This window comes from Ochlerotatus camptorhynchus, unplaced genomic scaffold (genome assembly GCF_037179485.1).
Source record: "Ochlerotatus camptorhynchus isolate MF236.1 unplaced genomic scaffold, CSIRO-AGI_Acam_v1.1 ptg000162l, whole genome shotgun sequence".
NCBI classification, from domain to species: domain Eukaryota; kingdom Metazoa; phylum Arthropoda; class Insecta; order Diptera; family Culicidae; genus Ochlerotatus; species Ochlerotatus camptorhynchus.
Genome location: NW_027040652.1, coordinates 780,870 through 800,103, shown reverse-complemented (window position 1 = coordinate 800,103; position 19,234 = coordinate 780,870). Strand labels below are relative to the sequence as shown.

The following is a 19,234-nucleotide window of genomic DNA, read 5'->3' as shown; positions in this document are numbered from 1 at the left end:
CAACCCAACCCAACTGGGAGACGGAACGCCAGCACGGCACGAGCTGCTAACGTTGAAAGCCAAACACGTACCTTGGCTAGATTGGGATTTGAACCTAAACGATTCTGAATCCATTCCGGATCGTATCCCCTCTAACGACACCAAACGTAGAACCATAGAGGTAACTCTAAGACTAGAAGGTCCCGAAATAACGTGCTCAAATTTTTGGCTCAGCTCTGGTACTCTCTTCGGTTCCAAGCTAATCGATTCACCCCTCGAAACATAGGAAAAACCAATAACCCCTCAATTCATCTGTCAAACTTTCATAGCGAATCAAAACAAACATTGCGCAGTACTAGAATTTCGACTAAGGGTACGTTAATCGTTTGCTTGGGACCAATAGGCTAGTCAAGTAGTGAGCTAATTTTAAATCGTTAGTTTCGTATTGATTGTTGGTAGAACCGTGGAGGCACCACATTTGATCCAGGATTAGGACGCAACAGACCACCCTTAATCTGAAATTAAGAGGGTTTTTAATGTAACGAATGCAGTAAGGGCAAGATTTTAAATATTTTGCCAGCAGTCGCTTTAATAAAATTTGAATGGTTATTTTGCTTAACGACGTGTTCAGGGTATCATCCCAACCATTTATGGAATAGTTCTATCATTTTGGTTATCGTTCGGGTATGGCATTTTTTTTAGGGCGCCTTAGTATTGAAAGACCACATAAAGTTGATTGACAATACAAAACCATCCATCGGCCTTACTGACTACATTAACCATTGACATTAAAGTTCTCAAATCATAAATAAAAAGGTTTTAATATAATTCCTTTTTCGAATGGAGAAAACATCAATTAGGAATGGTAATGGTTCTTAACAACCCATTATTTGTAAGGTTCACTTCCTAAAAAACATAATACATAAGATTGAAACTTTATCACACAAACGTTCATGTAAAGTTCAAAAACGATTTCAGTTAAGTTTAGCAGGGATTATAAACAATTTTTAATCTTTTTTGGTAAGGTCTAGCAATGGTTGGCATTTATACGGGGTGCTGAGCCAAAAAGTGGAGCACGTTTGTTCGGAACCTTCTGGTCTTAGAACCTCCACCGACAAACCGACATGAATGACCATAGCAAAAACAATAAATTTTCTGACCAAAGCACACTACTGACATCTGGCTCCGTGTTCGTGGGAAATATTTAGCTAAGCCATGAACCCGTTAATTGGTTGTTGAATTGGTTCGTGTCTGATCTAATCTGGACAAATTATTTTGATCTATATCAAAAAATCCTATGGTTTTGACAGATCGGATCACTGCACATTTAAATCGGCCGTTTACGATTTTCGGGCATAAGTCAGAATTAAGTGTCATGTCAGTTTGTCGGTGATACCTCTATGGTAATACGACATGCACTAAACGAAGGACACGGGATTTACTACATTAGATCAAATTACTGGTCGTTAGGTCCCGAATAAAGAAAAAAAAATTAAAACTACTTTGACCGGCTTTACGAGAAAAAATGCCTTACTTTTGGGCATTTTTTTTCTTACCGCGTAGATGTATGACCCCTGATTTCCACTCTGCGTGTTTCTTGTACATCAGGTGGAGATGGCTTTAATTCTGAAAGTTCCATGCTGAAATATTTCATCTTGAGCGTCTTGATGTGCAAAAAACAAAACACATATTTGCAAAGGGCCAATTCGCCACGTGCAAACAATGCCTTTTAATGACGATTTCTCACGAATTACAAGACTCGTGCACGCAACCCAACTGCACCATATCATAGAACAAAGTTTTTTCCTCCAGATGTTTCTGTTTCTTTTTAATATAATTTTTATGTTATAATTCGTGAGAAAATGACGTTTCAAGTAATTGTTTTCACGCGACTCATTGGCCCTTTGCAGATGTATGTGGAGAAATCTTGGATGAAAAAATGAAACGTCAAATCTTCAAAACAAAAACGAGGTGCTTCTTACACAATTTTTAATTTTCTAGAATTGTGCAAAAATATTGAATCAAAATCTAAAATTCTATCAACAAAATGTCCTCGATACGGCTGTTCAACGCATCCCCAAACTATCGATACGCCTATACGATACTGAGTTGCTTGCGACCGTCCATCAATCGATTCTACTCGTCATCCCAGGCGAAGGATGCCGGAGAGGACAGTGATCTGCCGGTAACATTCGTCGAGGATGATGACCAGCTAGCCGAACGGGAAGCTCGCATCGAGCAGCTACGGAACAAATCTCGTCTGCTACCGCAGCATCGCAACATGCTACACAACCAGCGGCCGTACGGGGAGTCCCAATCGTGGATTCACGAAACTGTCAAGTACAAGCGCATGATGCTGGGCCGATACGGGCTGGAAGAAAGCCAAGTTGATCCACGTAAGTTCCTGCTTACTGTTTTAAAAAAAATGCCTATTATAGAAGTTGTAATTCCAGGAATCTGCTACCCAACCAAGGCCGAAGCACTGGAAAAAGCCGAGTACGAACGCGTTGCTTTCCCAAAAACCCTCCAAGAGATGATGGAAGAGAATAGGAAGGCCCAACAGGAGAAGGCTGCTCGCATCAGGACACGTGAGGAGGATGTTGCCAAGAAGATGGAAAAACTGGACCATTGGGTAGCGGATTTGAATACTAGGATTGCGAAGAAGGAAGCGGAGGCTCGCGCTGCCAAGGAACGCAAAGATCGTTTGGTGGAGGAAGTTCGAAGGCACTTCGGGTTCCGAATTGACCCTAGAGACGAACGCTTCCAGGAGATGTTGGCCCAGAAAGAGAAGGAAGATCGCAAAAAGGTCAAGGAAGCCAAGAGGAAGGAGAAGGAGATCAAGATGATGGAGAAACTGAAGAAGCGGACGGCCGAATTGGAGAACGATGGCTCTAAGGATGGGGCAAAGGCGAAAACCGAGGATGTCGATAGGAAGTAAGAAGATTGTCGTGTCGGTATTTCTGTAGAGAACTAGAAGATTTTATTTGATGGGAAAGAGAACTCCTACGAATAAATTAAGAAATAATGAAAAACTATTCCTATTTTTTGGTTTTAACGCTGTCCGCCAGCTGCTTCCGGGTTGGTAGCACCCGATATGAGAATAAGAATCGCTACCGGAACGATGTACATCCACTAAAATTGAACAATTTGCTTGAGATAATTAAGTGAATAAATTAAACAGCAATCATCTTACATATTTGGCAAAGAAGCCACGGGTATCCTTGGTTTCACCCCGCTCTCGTGCTTCCCGTTCACGTTCCAACTTCTGGATGAAACTGGCTGTATCCGGAATCGGTGCATTTTCCATCGGTTTCACATACACGTCGGTGTTGAATTCATCCAACACCTCAAAGTCTCGAGTGGTCAAGTCCCGGCAGTTATCCGTATTGCCATTGTTGACCGACTGAGTAATGGCCGTGACGGATCCGGCATGATCCAACGAAACCCAAAGAACGTCCGCCAGTTGAGATTTTGCCAATGCGCACTGTAAGAAGGAATATCTTAGCTTTCGGGTTTGTCCGGAAAATATATTGAAGCATTACCGCTTTGGATGACGTCAGGAACTTGGACCGGGATCCATCGGCTTCCAGAACGTGAGCTTCCAACCGGTAGAGTCGGTTTTCTTCGGCCAACTTCCGGAACTGGTTCCGCTCATGAACCGTTAGCGGTTCCTGCGACAGGGACACTGCCCCGCTATTCAGACTGGTGATGGTGACATTGCCTCGGGTAATGAACTTGTGCGGTTCGTGAATGTCCAGCGCGTGGTACAGCTCGATGTTCAGCCAGCCGTCATACTCGAGGTGGGTCTGGGTGGAGGATTAAGGTTTAGTTTAGCATTGAAGCAATACACTGGTCTAACCGATTTACCGCATTTAGTACAAAAACAAGATTGCACAGTACTGTAAAGAGTATTTTTCTAATCATTGTGTGTAATAATTGCAAAAGAAAACACTGAAAATCTCTGAAGGAACTTTTTCTCCTCTTTCTAGAACACTTTTTCCAAGATAAAAATATCGATCAGCCGAATTTTATGTCTTATGTTGACGTTTCTCGGATGATATTCGTGATATTATGGCTTATAGTTTTATACCGTTTATTTGTCACTTGAAATATTTCATGGACACTGCACTAAAAATAAGAAGCAAAACTTTCAAATTTTCTTAGTGTTTTATCAGCAAAAAATACGATACGAGATTACGATCTGAGAGAGATCGGGATTAGAGTCGGTGTATAATGAGTCACGCCAAGAGAAAAACAGTTGAACTCGCATCACGGTTTTCGAAATATTCCCTTTCTTTTCACTTGGCAACAGAGGACTTCTACATCAACTTCAAATGACTTCTAGCGAGAAAAAAAAATAGCGGCTGTAGTAAATCATTATATCAGTGATTTAGTCAAATTATCTCAACCAAAAATAGTAGAAATTCTCATAAGTGATCATTACCAAACGTATCCCATGACAATTTATTGCTCACTGCGAGTTTATGATCATTTCTTCGATTATAGTTTATATTTTATTGCAATACCTTTCGTGGACCTTTCATAGCATCGTAATGTTTGTTTACTCTGCACGATAGGTAGCCGGTTTGACAGCTCAATAGGTAGACTTGGCTTCACTCTTGGCGTGACTCATTATACACCGACTCTAATCGGGATATCATAGCAACTTTCTGTGGTATGGTCGTACCTTTTATGATATCGTTAGTGTATGGTACCCGTTTATTAGGGGAGTCGATCGCTTTAATGGCGGTGAGCTCCAACTCGGATTAACGTTTAATACCGTCCCTGTTTGGATGATCTGCAAATTGTTTGCATAGCATCGTGTTGAATAACTCTGATGTCGACATCAAAGCAGCCGGACATTCTTGATCGGGATTTAATCCGAGGATAATACCGATTGGAGCTTACAGCCATAAAGGTTCATTCTCTCAGCCCCGCTCACAAATCGGTGCCTTTTTTCCAGAGCACAAATGAAAACTCGTTCGTGACTTTCTCATTTTTTGTTTTCAATTGCGCTTTTTAATTTCATTAAAAATTCAATTCAATTTCATTGATCTTGTTTTTAGTCGATCTTGTTTTCCGTACTGAGCACGCAGAAAAAACTATCGTCGAAACAAAAATATTTGAGGTAAATTTAAACGTAAACTCAGTTTGTTCTAGCCACAAACATAAATTAGGTTGATTTCAAAACGTATTCCACGTTAGAAGTCATATGAAATCAATGTTTAAAATAAAAATAATGTTACGTTTATTTCAAAACTATTCGTGTTGAAAACAAACGTATTTGTTTTTGTTTGGTATGACAGCTATGCGAACAAAAATAAATATGTTAATTTTAAACATGCTTCTCATGTTTAATATAAACATTCATATTTTGAAATTATTTTAATAGTTGATTACAGGGTAAAGCAAGATAAAACGGATTGCAAAGAAATGAAAAACAAAAGATCTTCGGGCAGGGCATCTAAATTCCTGCTCTGTCACCCTGCTATTAAGGGAGACCTGTGGGTACTGGGGTCCTGGGCCGGGATGCGGGGATCCGTCGGAGTGGGTGTCCGGGGGTTCCAGTTCAGTGGAACAGGTGAAAAATTATGATATTAGCGTCGTTTTGTCGTTTCAGTCACTGGTCCTCATACCGGTTTCTTCCTACGTCGGAGGAGGATTCGAAATGGATTCAAAATCCATTTCGGATTTTTGTTGTCCTTTCGAAGTCACGTGTGAAGGAGGATGATATAGGGATCGGCATCAGAACCTGAAGTTGATACTGTGAGGTTGTTGAAATAAACATGCTTTTGAATTTAATTCAAACATACATATTTTAGTTTTAAACATGCTTTCAATTTACACGGATCCGAATTTTGTTCATTTAAAACAAAAATATAAATGTTTATACTCTAAACATATGAATTATTCAAAGTAAATTGAAAGCATGTTTAAAACTAAAATATTTATGTTTGAATTAAATTCAAAAGCATGTTTATTTCAACAATATAGGATTTGGGTAAACGGGTTTTAGCGTGTCATGCCTTTTTATTTCCTTCTTGTTACATTCGGAAAAAGTTGTCCCAGCTTTGCTCAACCTCAACAGAAAACGGCCATTCATTCAGGATCCTCCTCCGATACCGAACATGAAAAGAAACCGGTATGAGGACCAGTGCCAGAAACCGAAGCAGAAACGGCAAAACGACGATAATAACACAAATTTGCACCGGTTCCACTGAACTGGAACCCCCGGACACCCACCCCGACGGGTCCTCACATCCCGGACCAGGACCCCAAAACCCACAGATCACCTCGCAGATCAACCTTAATCGCACCCGAAAAAGAGCAGGAATCAAGATGCCCTGCCCGAAGATCTTTTTTTTTTTTCATTTCTTTGCAAACCGTTTTATTTTGCTTTACACTGCACTCAACTAATAAAATAATTCCAAAATATGTATGTTTATTTTAAACATGAGAAGCATGTTTAAAATAAACATACATAAATACGTTTATTTTCAACACGAATATTTTTGAAATAAACGTAACATTATTTTTATTTTAAACATTGATTTCACATGACTTCAAACATGGAATACGTTTGAAATCAACCTAATTTACCGTTCCGATTCAAATTTCGGACACTTTTATTTTTAATTAAATATTACATCCAGTTAGAAACAAAGTAATAATGTTAGATGATCGTGGAGGGCACTAGTCAAAAAAATTTAAAATTTACAAGACATGTGGATCATATTCGACCGAGATAATCAACTTTTAAAAGTGTCCGAAATTCGAGTTTAAGTGTCCGAAATTTGAATCGGCACGGTATGTTTGTGGCCAGAACAAACTGAGCTTACGTTTAAATTTACCTCAAATAATTTTGTTACGACGATAGTTTTTCTGCGTGTAGTAGGTCCCGAAGAAACGATTTCTACTTTTTGGCTCAGCTCTGGTACTATTTTCGGTCCCAAGCTAATCGATTCACCCCTCGAAACATAGGAAATTCCACGAACCACTCATTTTATCTGCCAAACTTTCATAGCGAATCAAAACAAACATTGGGTAGTACTAGAGTTTTGACTAGCATGGGGTACGTTAATCGATTTGCTTGGGATCAATAGGCTAGTCAAGTAGTGAGCCAATTTCAAATCGATAGTTTCGTATTGATTGTTTACTGTCTCGTAGACAGCCTTATTAACGGAAAAAAGCTTGCTTGCCAAGTCTCAAACAATGTTGCATACAAGTTCGATAGAAAGGAAAATCCTTAAAATTAATCAGCCTCTACTGTAATTTAAAAAACCGTCAGGTTGATGCACCCATTTCATCGTTTTACTGTCAAACTGATGTTTACCCAAATTCCTTTCATTCGTGGCTGTCGATGCATTTTTGTTTTAGTTCTGTGGGATGCATTTAATATAAATCGTCGTATTTTTTTTATAAAGAAATGCACCAATTTGTCGTATCGAATCAGTGGTTAATGTGTATGTGTGCTGCACTTCTTCTGTCAACGGCGCCGTGATGCATCTATCAAAAACCATGACATCATCTTGAGACGTCGGTCGGTCGATCGGTAGTGAATCGAATCGTAAATCGTAAAGAGGCTAGACACAGCAGGAGGACAAGCAAACAAAAGTGTGTCGTCGCTCCCCGGTCGAAGAGAATAATTTTTGTCATCGTCAGTGATTTGTGCAGTTGGGTACAGTTTTGATCGTGTGATAGAGGGAAGGGGAACAAAGAACATCCTTCGGCAGGGCACTTGCCGTGTAGGGAATGTGAAGGAAAATAAAGGTGATTCCTGGAGTTCCACTATAATGGCGACATCTAGCAGCAGTGCAAACAGCAACGCAACTATCACCAACTATCACGACATTTACGTTCAACAGGTAAGGCGATAACAGTATTTTCATTAAATTTCTAAAGATTGTGCTTGTGTGCGACGGAATAAGAGTAGGTATCTAGTTTACTTTACTACGATAAGGTCAGGGAGGGATCAATTGAGATCGATCGTTTGGAATTGGGTCGGATTGATTGAAGGGGTGTTCTCCGGAACGGTATTTGACCTTGAATGTTAGGGTTGTTGTTCTTCTGAGAGTCAGGAGTTTTTTTTTTTTTTTTTTTTTTAACTCTTTATTTGTTCCAAATTCAAAATAAATTACATTTCATTTTAACCTAGGTGCTCCAGTTACTGCAGTAACGTACCAGCCTTAATTGTTATGATATATATCTAAGTGTTTTTACATTGTTCATGTCTTGGCAATTCAGTATTTTAAACAGGTTTTTTAACCTGCATGTCAGTATAACAATTGATATCTTAAAACTAAAAACTAAAACTAAATCTTATCTAAGTATAAAGGGAATTAATCGTTGCAATTGAGGATTGCAACGATTTTTGCCTGAAATTATTAATTATTTTGTTGGACATTTGTGCTAAAGTCTCAGCATTCGAAATTCTATGTACTTCGGTTGTACTGTACCAGGGAGGCAACTTCAAAATCATTTTCAGAATTTTGTTCTGAATCCTTTGAAGTGCTTTTTTCCTGGTAGTGCAGCAACTAGACCATATTGGCACAGCGTAAAGCATGGCCGGTCTAAAAACTTGTTTAAATATTAGAAGTTTATTCGTCAGGCAAAGTTTGGATTTCCTGTTTATAAGAGGATACAAACATTTTATATATTTGTTACATTTGGCTTGAATGCCCTCAATGTGATCTTTAAAAGTTAATTTTTGGTCAAGTCGATCGTTTGGAATTGGGTCGGATTGATTGAAGGGGTGTTCTCCGGAACGGTATTTGACCTTGAATGTTAGGGTTGTTGTTCTTCTGAGAGTCAGGAGTTTGATTGTCTCATTTGCATTGCATAAGTGTGAACTACAGCTTGATTCCTTTCTCTTGCAGACCAATATCAACAATCGCAACAACGACAGTGAATTAGATAGGATAGAACAAATGAGTACAAATCCGACCCCTCCGCCTTCATACAATCAGCTTCCTTCGACAGTGACAGCAGGGATCAGCATCAACAACAACAACAACAATAGTAGATTAGTAATGGTCAGCAACGAACGCTACCAGCTGCCGGGAACCAGCAGCAGTAGAGTCGGCTCCACAGGGAACGTAATTATCGTCCACGGTAGTGGCAGCAGTGGTGCGGTCAGTGCCGGTGGCCGTCGAGGCGATCCCCCTAGCTATGAAGATGCAATAAACCGAGAGGAACCGCCGCCGTCCTACGATTCGTTGTTCGGGCGAGTCCGAGAAGCGCACAAATCGTCCACCGGGATGATGGACTTCCTGAAGAACGTTGTGATATTGCTGCTGGGAACGCGTAAGTTGTTAGGGAAATAATGATCATTTTTAGTGAGTTCTACAGTCATCCCAGTATTATGGGTCACCCACAATTATGGGTCACTTCATTTTATTATAATTTAGGTGCTCCAGCTACTACAGTAACTTACTAGCCTTAATTGTTATGATATATATCTAAGTGTGTTTTACCTTGCCAGTATTTTAAACAGGTTTTCTAAACCTGCATGTCAGTATAACAATAGACATCTTAAAATACTAAACAAAAACTAAATTTTATCTAAGCATAAAGGGAATTAATCGTTGCAATTGAGGATTGCAACTGTTTTTGTCTGAAATTATTAATTATTTTGTTGGACATTTGTTCAAAAGTCTCAACATTTGAAATTCTATGTACCTCGCTAGTACTGTACCAGGGAGGTAACTTCAAAATCATCTTCAGAACTTTGTTCTGAATCCTTTGAGGTGCTTTTTTCCTGGTAATGCAACAACTAGACCATATTGGCACAGAGTAAGCATGGCCGGTCTGAAAACTTGTTTAAATATTAGAAGTTTATTCGCCAGGCATAGTTTGGATTTCCTGTTTATAAGAAGATACACACATTTTATATATTTGTTACGTTTGGCTTGAATGCCCTCAAAGTTAATTCTTGGTCAAGTACTAATCCAAGATATTTCACTTGGTTTAATTGTTTATTTGGTTCGACATCAACAGACTGGGTTTAGTCCTAATGATGGATTAAGCAATACTAGGAAATACAATATAGTCAAGAAGTAACAAGCTGCAAAGGCCGTGAAGTCCAACTTAATTCTTAATTCTTAAAAATATATCACAGGATCTCTGCGTCTCGCGTGCCAAGTGAAAATCAAATAAGGAAGCCACACGATTGAAAACCATTTTTGTAGCCCATTGATAGCACCATATGAACTATAGTTTGTACGGCGAAAAGGTATCCTCAGCATTACCCTCCCAATGGACATGGAGGTTGACGGTACTGAAGCAATTTTTAATTTCTTTATATTTGCAACGATGATGATTTCCTATAGTGACACATATCACCTTCTTAATGATTCAGTATGCCTAAAACGATTAATTCTTGGTTGTTAATAGAACTTCCTTGATGAAATCGGCTGCATTATGCAGACTGAGCAATTCGGATTATAGTTTCAGATTTGTTCTGTATACAGAGGAACTGGGAGGGCTTATTAGAAACTTCTCACCAATAAAGTAATGATCTTCTAGTAAATTTTGCATATCATTTTATTAAAATTTTATTTTATTTTAGCATATTATTTTTGTTACAGTCAATTGGCATTAGCATACGATACAAAAGATTTAATATTACTTGCTCGTTTTTGTGTAAAATAATCAATAATACCTTTGAAAGTTTTTTCAAGTTTTTGTGATCTGATAGATTTCCCAGTTTGGTTAGAAGTTTCGAAGCTAACGCATGTCCACAAGCATTATAGAAAGATAGGCAGAAAAAGTGTATCACGAAGAATGGTTGCATGCACTTGCTATAGATGAGTGATTTTCGGAGTTGTGAATTCGTTAGATGTTGTAATTGGGATTTGTATTTGTTGGATACGGGAGGAGATTGGAGGGCGGGTGTTTGACGCATGGAGCCTGTCAATTTCGATTTCAGAGTGTCGCAGTCAGCGGTTTTATGATTTGTGAGCGCTCGCGATTCGTATAATCGTTGATTGTAACTGCAAGTGGATTTGGCAGGTTTTGTGTGAGGGACGCTTGCTTTTTGGCCTCTTCTTGTGTCTAATATGTGCAGAGTATCATTATAGCGTCTAATGGTTTTGAGATTCCTGGTTGCGTGAGATATATTTGTGAGAATATCTTTTTGAGATTTTAGTATTCACGTTTTGTTTGTTGTTTATATTTTATTTATTTCATGTAATTATCGTAAATAATAGTTATTCAATTATATTCAATTATTTAAAAATAAATTTACGAATGACTATAATTTGGAAACCTAACAATTGGGCAGAATCACTAGCAAGAATAGGTTGCGGAGTGTTCGCCTTCGAAAATATCGAAAGACATTAAATTGGAGGCGGATTCTGGTACGAAATTACAGGCTGCTATTTTGAGCAACTTATCGTCATAAAATTAAAAATAACATTTAGGTATTGGTCAAATAATGTGGATAGTAAGCTAGATATGTTATGGTATAAACTTTTGCAACGTTTTTTGTTTGTTTTTTTTTTTTTATATTTTTTTAGTTGATTATTCTTGAACGCAGTTAAAACTAGGAGATTAGGAAGAAATATAATCATTTGGTGCAAACACACAAACACACACACATACACACACACCCTGATACACAAACACATCATGACATTAGAAAAGAAAACATTCAGACATTAAAACTGACGTAAGAATGAGAAGAAGACATAGAGAAAGACAGACCAGCGATTACCGAACTATAAAGATTTTCAAGAAGGTTATGATTAATCAATATCGTGAATCCGGTGTTTAATTGGTCACCATAGACTAATCCGTCCGGCATCGTAGTCACTTGAAAAATTTTCTCATCAACCCCGATCATTGGTATCCTCAGCATTGCATTGTTACGGAGTGCTCGAGTGCATACAGGGCAGCAGTATTCTAAATCCGACCGGACGAGGGAGCAGTGAAGCGACTTCAAACAGTAGATGCCGTGAAACTTTTAGCTATCCTGAAAATGAAGCCGAGCGTTCTGGATGCCTTGTCGATCACGTACGAGATATGCTTGGCTGTATGTGAGTTGACAATCTAAGATCCCAGATCCTTAATGTGATTCACACGATGTACGTCAACGCCTTCTAGGATATAACTAAATGTAATTGGATGTTTCTTCCGTGAGAACGCGATTACTCGACATTTTGTTTGATTTACAACCATGCGGTTCAGTTGGCACCAATTAGCAAAAGCGTTGAGTTGGAGTTGGAGAAGGTGGCAGTCAGCGATGGCTCGAATTCGGCGATAGGTGTTCATGTCGTCTTCGAACGATAGTCGTGGACCGTCGAGGACGAAATTGACGTCGTTGAAATACACAAGAAATATCAACGGGCCGAGGTGGCTACCTTGCGGATGGTTCAACTTGTCGAAGGCGGCTGATAGGTTAGTGTAGATGACATCTGTTTGCATATGGTCTGTCATACTCTCCATAATGTACGAAGTGGGACATAGAAGGTTGGAAGTAGTCGACCGCCCTGCCATGAAACCATGCTGATCTTCGCTCAAATGCTGCTTGAAGTGAGAGACTAATGGTTCCATAAAGACCCACTCGAAAAGTTTAGATATGGCACACAACGATGTGATGCCGCGATAGTTGTCGATGTTTCTTTTTCATCCACCCGACTGGAGAGGGACATTTCGAACAGAAGGCAGAGAGGAGCCACCAGGCTATCGATGTTGCTTGAGAAAGACGGAAAGCTCCGTCAGGTCCAGGCTTAAATGAAGACTTCAGTTGCGAAGCCGCCCTAGTTATCATAGCGAGGTCGATGTTGAAAGCTGCCCAAGATTAACCAGACATTGGAACATTACTGGCATTACGTGCTCGTCAGGTAGGTTATCATCCGAGAATATACTCGCAAACTTGGTTGAGAACAGACGGCAAATGTCCTGAGGGGATGAAACTTCTTCGCCGTTCAGTACCATAGTCGATGGAAGGCCAGACTCCTTTCGTTGCTCATTCACATTGGTTTGACCAGGAAATTGGATCACTGTTCATAATGACTATGTGACTACTACTAGGTTTCAAAAAGGAACCTCTAACCTTATGTGGAAATATTATAAGTTGAGTTTTGGAAGCGTTGGCAGAAATCTTCCATTTTTGGAAATAAGAAGAGAACATATCTAAACTTTTCTGCAGTCTGCTGCAAATAACACGAAGACTTCTTCCTTTAGCGGAAATGCCTGTGTCATCAGCGAACAAAGATTTGTGGCAACCCTGAGGCAAATCAGGGAGGTCCGAAGTGAAAATGTTATACAATATAGGCCCAAGAATGCTACCCTGAGGAACTCCTGCTCTAACAGGTAGTCGATTAGATTTGGAATTTTGATAATTTACCTGCAGAGTTCTATCAGTTAAATAATGTTAAACTAAATTCATAATGTAGAGACGAAAATTTAACTTTTTCATTTTAGCAATCAAACCTTCAAGCCAAACACTGTCGAATGCTCTTTATATGTCAAGCAGAGCAACTCCAGTTGAGCAGCCTTCAGATTTGTTTGAACGAATTAAATTGGTAACTCTTAAGAGATGATGGGCATTCAACTAGCCCATGGCGAAATCCAAACTGCTCATCTGCAAAAATTGAGTTCGTATTGATATTCCATAAATGTCCACTTCACTCGGAAATGGAGCATAAGGCTAGCTTTTTCTAAGGCCCTAAGGTTGTTAAGTTCACTAGTAGACTTGAAGTGAGCTAAATAAAAATCATTGGGAATCCCGTTGCGCGAATCGGCAGGACGGGATTTCATTTTAATTTTGATTACTTGGACAGGCACAACTCCAAGTAATTTTGTCAGTTCATCTTTGATCTGATCCAGGGATTCACCACTGGGCAGTCCTTTCATGACAACCTTGAACACACGTTCAGTTTTGGTGTCGTAAGTAAAAAATTTATGCTGCTTCTCAATAGCATACTTGAGAAGACGTTTGAATCCGTCCAAGGTTTCAGCCATTACACGGCATTTACCCCGACGGCCAATTCCGTTCAAAGTGCCGTGCAAAGAGCATGGAAATCGGAAGTGGTTATCAAAATTGGGGGAATCTTTTCCTTCTTGGCATTAAGCCGCGAAAGTTTATTCGATTTTTTTCTGGATGATGGATCATTCTCATCAGCCGTGAGCATATCAAATGGATTGCTCAAATTAATTTCATCAGAAGGGGGATCAAGAGATTGCCATTTTCTTTTGCGCTTAGGCGCCATGGCGGCAGTAAAACGTTTATCCAAATCGACTTCCAAGCAGATTACTATAAGAATCTAAAGGATCGAAGAGGAATTTTCCAAATCGATATCCAAGCAGGATTACCTCGGGTAGGGTCCAAACAAGGATCGAAGAGGAATAAGAGTCGAAAAAGGTAGAAAATTCAGGTATACTGAGCACTGAAAAGTACTGTTTAAATTTGTTGTAGCTTTAGGTAGCAGTAACACTTCCTTCAGCAAAAAGCAAATAGATCCGCACGGCAAGAAAGCTCGATGCGGACTGTGATGGTGGATTAGTTCTTCAACTCCAGCCCCCGATCATGTTGGCAGATCAGCTTAGTTTCACGTACCCATTTACAAATTGTAGATGTCTCCACTGTTCGTAAATAATAGAGTCATCCGTTGATGGTGCAACTATATTTTGGTATCACAAAACATGTTTTCGTTTCTTTTCATGTGGACGCCAAAACGAGCCAAGCGCAAATGAGGCGTATTGGCGAAGTGCGTAATACCAGAAAAGAGATAATTATAATAAGACCAGTCGAAAAATTACACCATTATTCATTCGATTTGACAGAGTTGGAATATATTGCTTATTTTAGAATACCGAATTACATACATACCATAGAGGTAACTGTAAGACTAGAAGGTCCCAAAATAACGTGCGCAACTTTTTGGCTCAGCTCTGGTACTCTCTTCGGTCCCAAGCTAATCGATGCGCCCCTCGAAACATAGGAAAAACCAATAACCCCTCATTTTATCTGTCAAACTTTCATTGCGTAGTACTAGAATTTCGACTAGAATGGGGTACGTTAATCGTTTGCTTGGGACCAATAGGCTAGTCACGTAGTGAGCCAAATTAAAATCGTTAGTTTCGTATAGATTGTTGTACATACTCTAATGTTCTGTAACTATCCGCTAAGCCCAATAGTTCCTCCAAAGCGCTCTAAGAGTCGGATTGGCTTCAGGATTTCGAGAAGAGAGTTTTACTTCGCGAGCTTGGTTTCGTTCGTTCAACCAGTAATTGTTAAAATCTGTTCTCCCTCTTATTTTCCAGTGGGCTGCACAATCATCCTGGGCATCACGATCGTCATCCCGGTATGTATGATCGTCTTCGGAGGGGTCTACCTGTACGACTGCCCACAGGGCGAGTACATCCCGGTCTATCTGCTGGTCGGTGGCGGTTTCGGCGTACTCAAACAGCTACTTCACCTTTCGACCCGAGTCCGTAGCCGCGAGGAGCAGGAACTGGAACGGCTCCGGCAATCGCCCACCCAGACCCTGATCAACTGCTTCATGCTGGGGTGGTTCATCATCGGCTCGTTCTGGATCTACCGGATCTACGAACCCAACTACGACCCGGCGATGGGCAAGTACTGCAACAAGTCGCTGTACTTGTTCACCTTCTGGTTGATCACCTCGGTCTACATGACGCTGGGCATTGTGACGGTGGTGCTGTGCGGTGTGAGCATCATTAGCATTGCCATCCACCGGAGGACATAACAGTTGAATGCACTGTTCGAGGTCTGAACTGCCCGGAGCAGGTAAGGCACGGCGCGGCCGGATCTTCACGAGCGAATCGATTTGGGCAGTTAAGTAAGGGGAGGGAGAAAGAGAGAATGATAACGTTGCGCTTATGCAGGGGAATTTGAGCTATTCCACCACTCAAAGATGGCGCTGTGCAGGCTTTACGATCGAGGTCAAGAATTGAAACAAACCAAATTTTTGAAAAAATCTGGCAAAACAGTATTTTTCGCTTTTTTTTTCGAAGGAATTGGATGCAGCTTTGATTGTGCCATACATGAATGCGCAGAAAGTTCTATTGACAGCTCTCTTAGACAGTAAGGATTATATATGTAGACTAAAAAAACGCGTCGCCACTGTGGACGTATTTACATTTTTTTTTAGATTTTCACTATAACGATCGACTCGAAAGACCAAGGAATACTGTAGTTTTTTGTATGCAGAATCGATCACGTAGAAATGTTACATATTAAGGATCTCCTCATGTGTATTCCCAACCGGTTTTTGTTGAAAGCGCGATAATCAACCTCAATCGAATCCATAATGATTAAGCAGATTTATTTTTAGTGAGATGTTAAGATATTATTACGTTATTTAGCACACGCGCAAATATTTAAGCAGATTGACTCGATGTTTGTACAAACGGCTCATCGATGCTGGGGAGTTGCTGCTTGCCTGGGAGTTGAGGTCGATCTGTCCTCTTCTCTTATTTTCAAAAAATCAAATCATTCATATTTCTGAGGACAGACTGAACCACTTTGCTCCACTAAGTTCTCTGATTTCCACCATCGTTAGCCGACTCCATTACTGTACAATTTAGGAATTACATAGGAATGTATCGATATTTACACTATAGTAATAAGAGGGCGTTGAGACCAAACCAAAAGCCGAAGTAGATTGCAAGACAGCATTATTCTCTCGCTAGAATAAAACGAGCGCTGGTATCGCCATAATGTTAACACAGCAGCTGATGAAGCATTTTGGATGTTAGTCATTTTAGGTTTTAACTCCCGCATTAGTCGCATCTCAGTCTTACAAAATGATTATTTTTTTTTGTTTTTGAAAACCGTGTACACAACAGGAAACAACAATGATGCTAGTGAAGAGTATTGGTGGCAATTTGACTCTATACACAACTTATTACTATAAATAGTCTACTGTAAATCGAGAGAACTGTTTACATTGGCTTGGTGCCTGACGCCGCTGAACGGATAAACCTTAATATGAAACCTTTAAAATCCTAACATTAGGCGAGTGATACCGAGGTCGTATGTCATGTCAGAAAGCTATAAACAATACGATACAACAAATTAGGCTTTTCACTACCATTGACTAAGTTACTATTACTATTGATATGACTAACCGTTAGTGGATGCGAAACGAACAGCAATTGTTGGTCGTGATAAGGAAAGAAGAAGAAGAAGAAAAATCCTTTCACTTCGTATATATTTGTATGTTCCCTCCTACTACATTTTTCCCTATACCAGTTACAAATGAAAATATACTATGAAATTTAAAACATAATCTGTAATAACATGCAAATCATGATTGTCTCTCGTTAGTGCGTTTATCACTGAGCAATCCATGGATTTATTGAAAGCGACTCATTTGTTCAGTATCTTTTCATCCAACACGTCCACACTTCCGTCCGCAATAGTTCGAATGATTATTGTATTGCTCGAGCCCTTAAAGAATATGCTTCGAATTTCGGATGATTGCCTTATGGTTGAATTCGTCATCAGCTGATGACTATAATACCATAGAGGTAACTATAAACGTGCTCAACTTTTTGGCTCAGCTCTTGTACTCTCTTCGGTCCCAAGCTAATCGATGCACCCCTCGAAACATAGCGAATCAAAACAAACATAGTGTAGAACTAGAACTTCGACTGGAATGGGGTACGTTAATCGATTTGCTTGGGACCAATAGGCTAGTCAAGTAATGAGCCAATTTGAAATCGTTAGTTTCCACCCGTTGCTACTACTGTGTGTAAGACGGTTAAAAGTTGTCACATCTAAGCCAAATACTCTTGCACTTGACTCAGTCTGTCATGCGGCACTACGAATCGAAGTGATTGATCATTGATTTTCAAGTGAGTTGCGTTTCGAAACGCAAATGGTGAGTTGACAACCTGGAAGGAGCGGAATACCTAGCCCTGGTCCTCACAAGTTCCTACTTCACGCCTCCTCGAGTCATATGATAACAAAAGACTACCAGCTGAAACATGGACACAGCTGGGTGGCGTAGCCTGGGCAATGTTGCCAGTCCGGCAATAGCAAAGTGAAGAGGTGCGACGCGAACACTGGCGCGGTAACCATAGTACGGTGATAGAGGAAATGCTTCACCAAACCTGAGCGTCTGTTCACCATGGAGGTGCGGCTCAAAACGGCGTCTGTTCTCCATGTTAGGAGCGGCTGATCACCGTCCTAGTGCCAGCTTGGGACTCTAAACAGAGCTGTGCACGATGGTCCCCCGGCGAGACAGGGGGTTGGGGCAGGCCCAACAAGCCGCCCTGGAAAAAAACAAAGTTGCAAATACCGAAGAAATAAATACGGATCGGAACAATCGGCACAGACCTAAGCGACGAAATAAGGACTACGATTGGAAACTCGGAACATGGAACTGCAAATCGCTCGGCTTCCCGGGTTGCGATAGGTTAATCTATGACGAACTTCAACCACGCAACTTCGAAGTCGTAGCACTGCAGGAACTTTGCTGGACGGGACAAAAGGTATGGAAAAGCGGGCATCGAGCGGCTACTTTCTACCAGAGCTGTGGCACCACCAACGAGCTGGGAACCGGCTTTGTAGTGCTGGGTAAGATGCGCCAACGCGTGATTGGTTGGCAGCCGATCAACGCGAGGATGTGCAAGTTGAGGATTAAGGGCCGTTTCTTCAACTACAGCACTGCCCACACGAAGAGAGACCCGACGACGAGAAAGAAACGTTCTATGCGCAGCTGAAGCAGGTGTACGACGGCTGTTCGCAACGGGACGTCAAAATCGTCATCGGCGACATGAACGCTCAGGTAGGACAGGAGGCAATGTATAGACCGGCAATCGGGCCAAACAGCCTGTATGCCGTATCGAACGACAACGGCCAACGATGCGTGAGCTTTGCAGCCTCCCGGGGTATGGTAGTTCGAAGTACCTTTTTCCCCCACAAGGATATCCACAAAGCCACCTGGAGATCACCTGACCAACACACAGAAAACCAAATCGATCACGTTCTAATCGACGGGAAATTCTTCTCCGACATTATCAACGTCCGCACGTACCGCAGTGCGAACATAGATTCGGACCACTACCTAGTTGCAGTATGCATGCGCTCAAAACTCTCGACGGTGCATAACACACGTCGAAGTCGAACGCCGCGACCCAACATTGAGCAACTACGCGCAGCAGCTGGAAGTTGCACTACCCACGGAAGAGCAGCTTGGCGCAGCTTCTCTTGAAGATGGCTGGAGGGACATCCGTTCAGCCATAGGTAGTACTGCTGCAGCGGCACTAGGTACTGCATTCC

General features: G+C 40.8%; 3 protein-coding genes across 3 annotated transcripts; 2 read left to right on the top strand and 1 right to left on the bottom strand.

Annotated features, from left to right (window-relative positions):
• The first annotated feature begins 1,948 nt into the window (after positions 1-1,948).
• Positions 1,949-2,944, top strand: CRIF (growth arrest and DNA damage-inducible proteins-interacting protein CRIF). The gene is made up of 2 exons (XM_065222229.1): positions 1,949-2,375; positions 2,433-2,944. The coding sequence occupies exons 1-2, from the start codon at positions 2,027-2,029 to the stop codon at positions 2,915-2,917; spliced, it is 834 nt and encodes a 277-aa protein (XP_065078301.1). The 5' UTR covers positions 1,949-2,026; the 3' UTR covers positions 2,918-2,944.
• EMC10 (ER membrane protein complex subunit 10) lies at positions 2,937-3,985 on the bottom strand. The gene is made up of 4 exons (XM_065222230.1): positions 3,847-3,985; positions 3,522-3,785; positions 3,173-3,463; positions 2,937-3,111 (listed from the first exon to the last, which is right to left on the bottom strand). The coding sequence occupies exons 1-4, from the start codon at positions 3,901-3,903 to the stop codon at positions 3,031-3,033; spliced, it is 693 nt and encodes a 230-aa protein (XP_065078302.1). The 5' UTR covers positions 3,904-3,985; the 3' UTR covers positions 2,937-3,030.
• A 3,403-nt stretch (positions 3,986-7,388) lies between these two features.
• On the top strand, positions 7,389-17,291 carry LOC135701434 (uncharacterized). The gene is made up of 3 exons (XM_065222228.1): positions 7,389-7,844; positions 8,856-9,282; positions 15,247-17,291. The coding sequence occupies exons 1-3, from the start codon at positions 7,773-7,775 to the stop codon at positions 15,690-15,692; spliced, it is 945 nt and encodes a 314-aa protein (XP_065078300.1). The 5' UTR covers positions 7,389-7,772; the 3' UTR covers positions 15,693-17,291.
• Positions 17,292-19,234: the final 1,943 nt, after the last annotated feature.

Bases quoted from the DNA above. Each gene is read 5' to 3' on its own strand.
- CRIF (XM_065222229.1), top strand. From the start codon at position 2,027: ATGTCCTCGATACGGCTGTTCAACGCATCCCCAAACTATCGATACGCC. The intron at 2,376-2,432 runs GTAAGTTCCTGC...TTGTAATTCCAG, and splicing joins AGAAAGCCAAGTTGATCCAC to GAATCTGCTACCCAACCAAG.
- EMC10 (XM_065222230.1), bottom strand. From the start codon at position 3,903: ATGATTAGAAAAATACTCTTTACAGTACTGTGCAATCTTGTTTTTGTA. The intron at 3,786-3,846 runs GTAAATCGGTTA...TCCTCCACCCAG, and splicing joins TTGTTTTTGTACTAAATGCG to ACCCACCTCGAGTATGACGG. The intron at 3,112-3,172 runs GTAAGATGATTG...GTTCAATTTTAG, and splicing joins GTGGCTTCTTTGCCAAATAT to TGGATGTACATCGTTCCGGT.
- LOC135701434 (XM_065222228.1), top strand. From the start codon at position 7,773: ATGGCGACATCTAGCAGCAGTGCAAACAGCAACGCAACTATCACCAAC. The intron at 7,845-8,855 runs GTAAGGCGATAA...TTTCTCTTGCAG, and splicing joins ACGACATTTACGTTCAACAG to ACCAATATCAACAATCGCAA. The intron at 9,283-15,246 runs GTAAGTTGTTAG...CTTATTTTCCAG, and splicing joins GATATTGCTGCTGGGAACGC to TGGGCTGCACAATCATCCTG.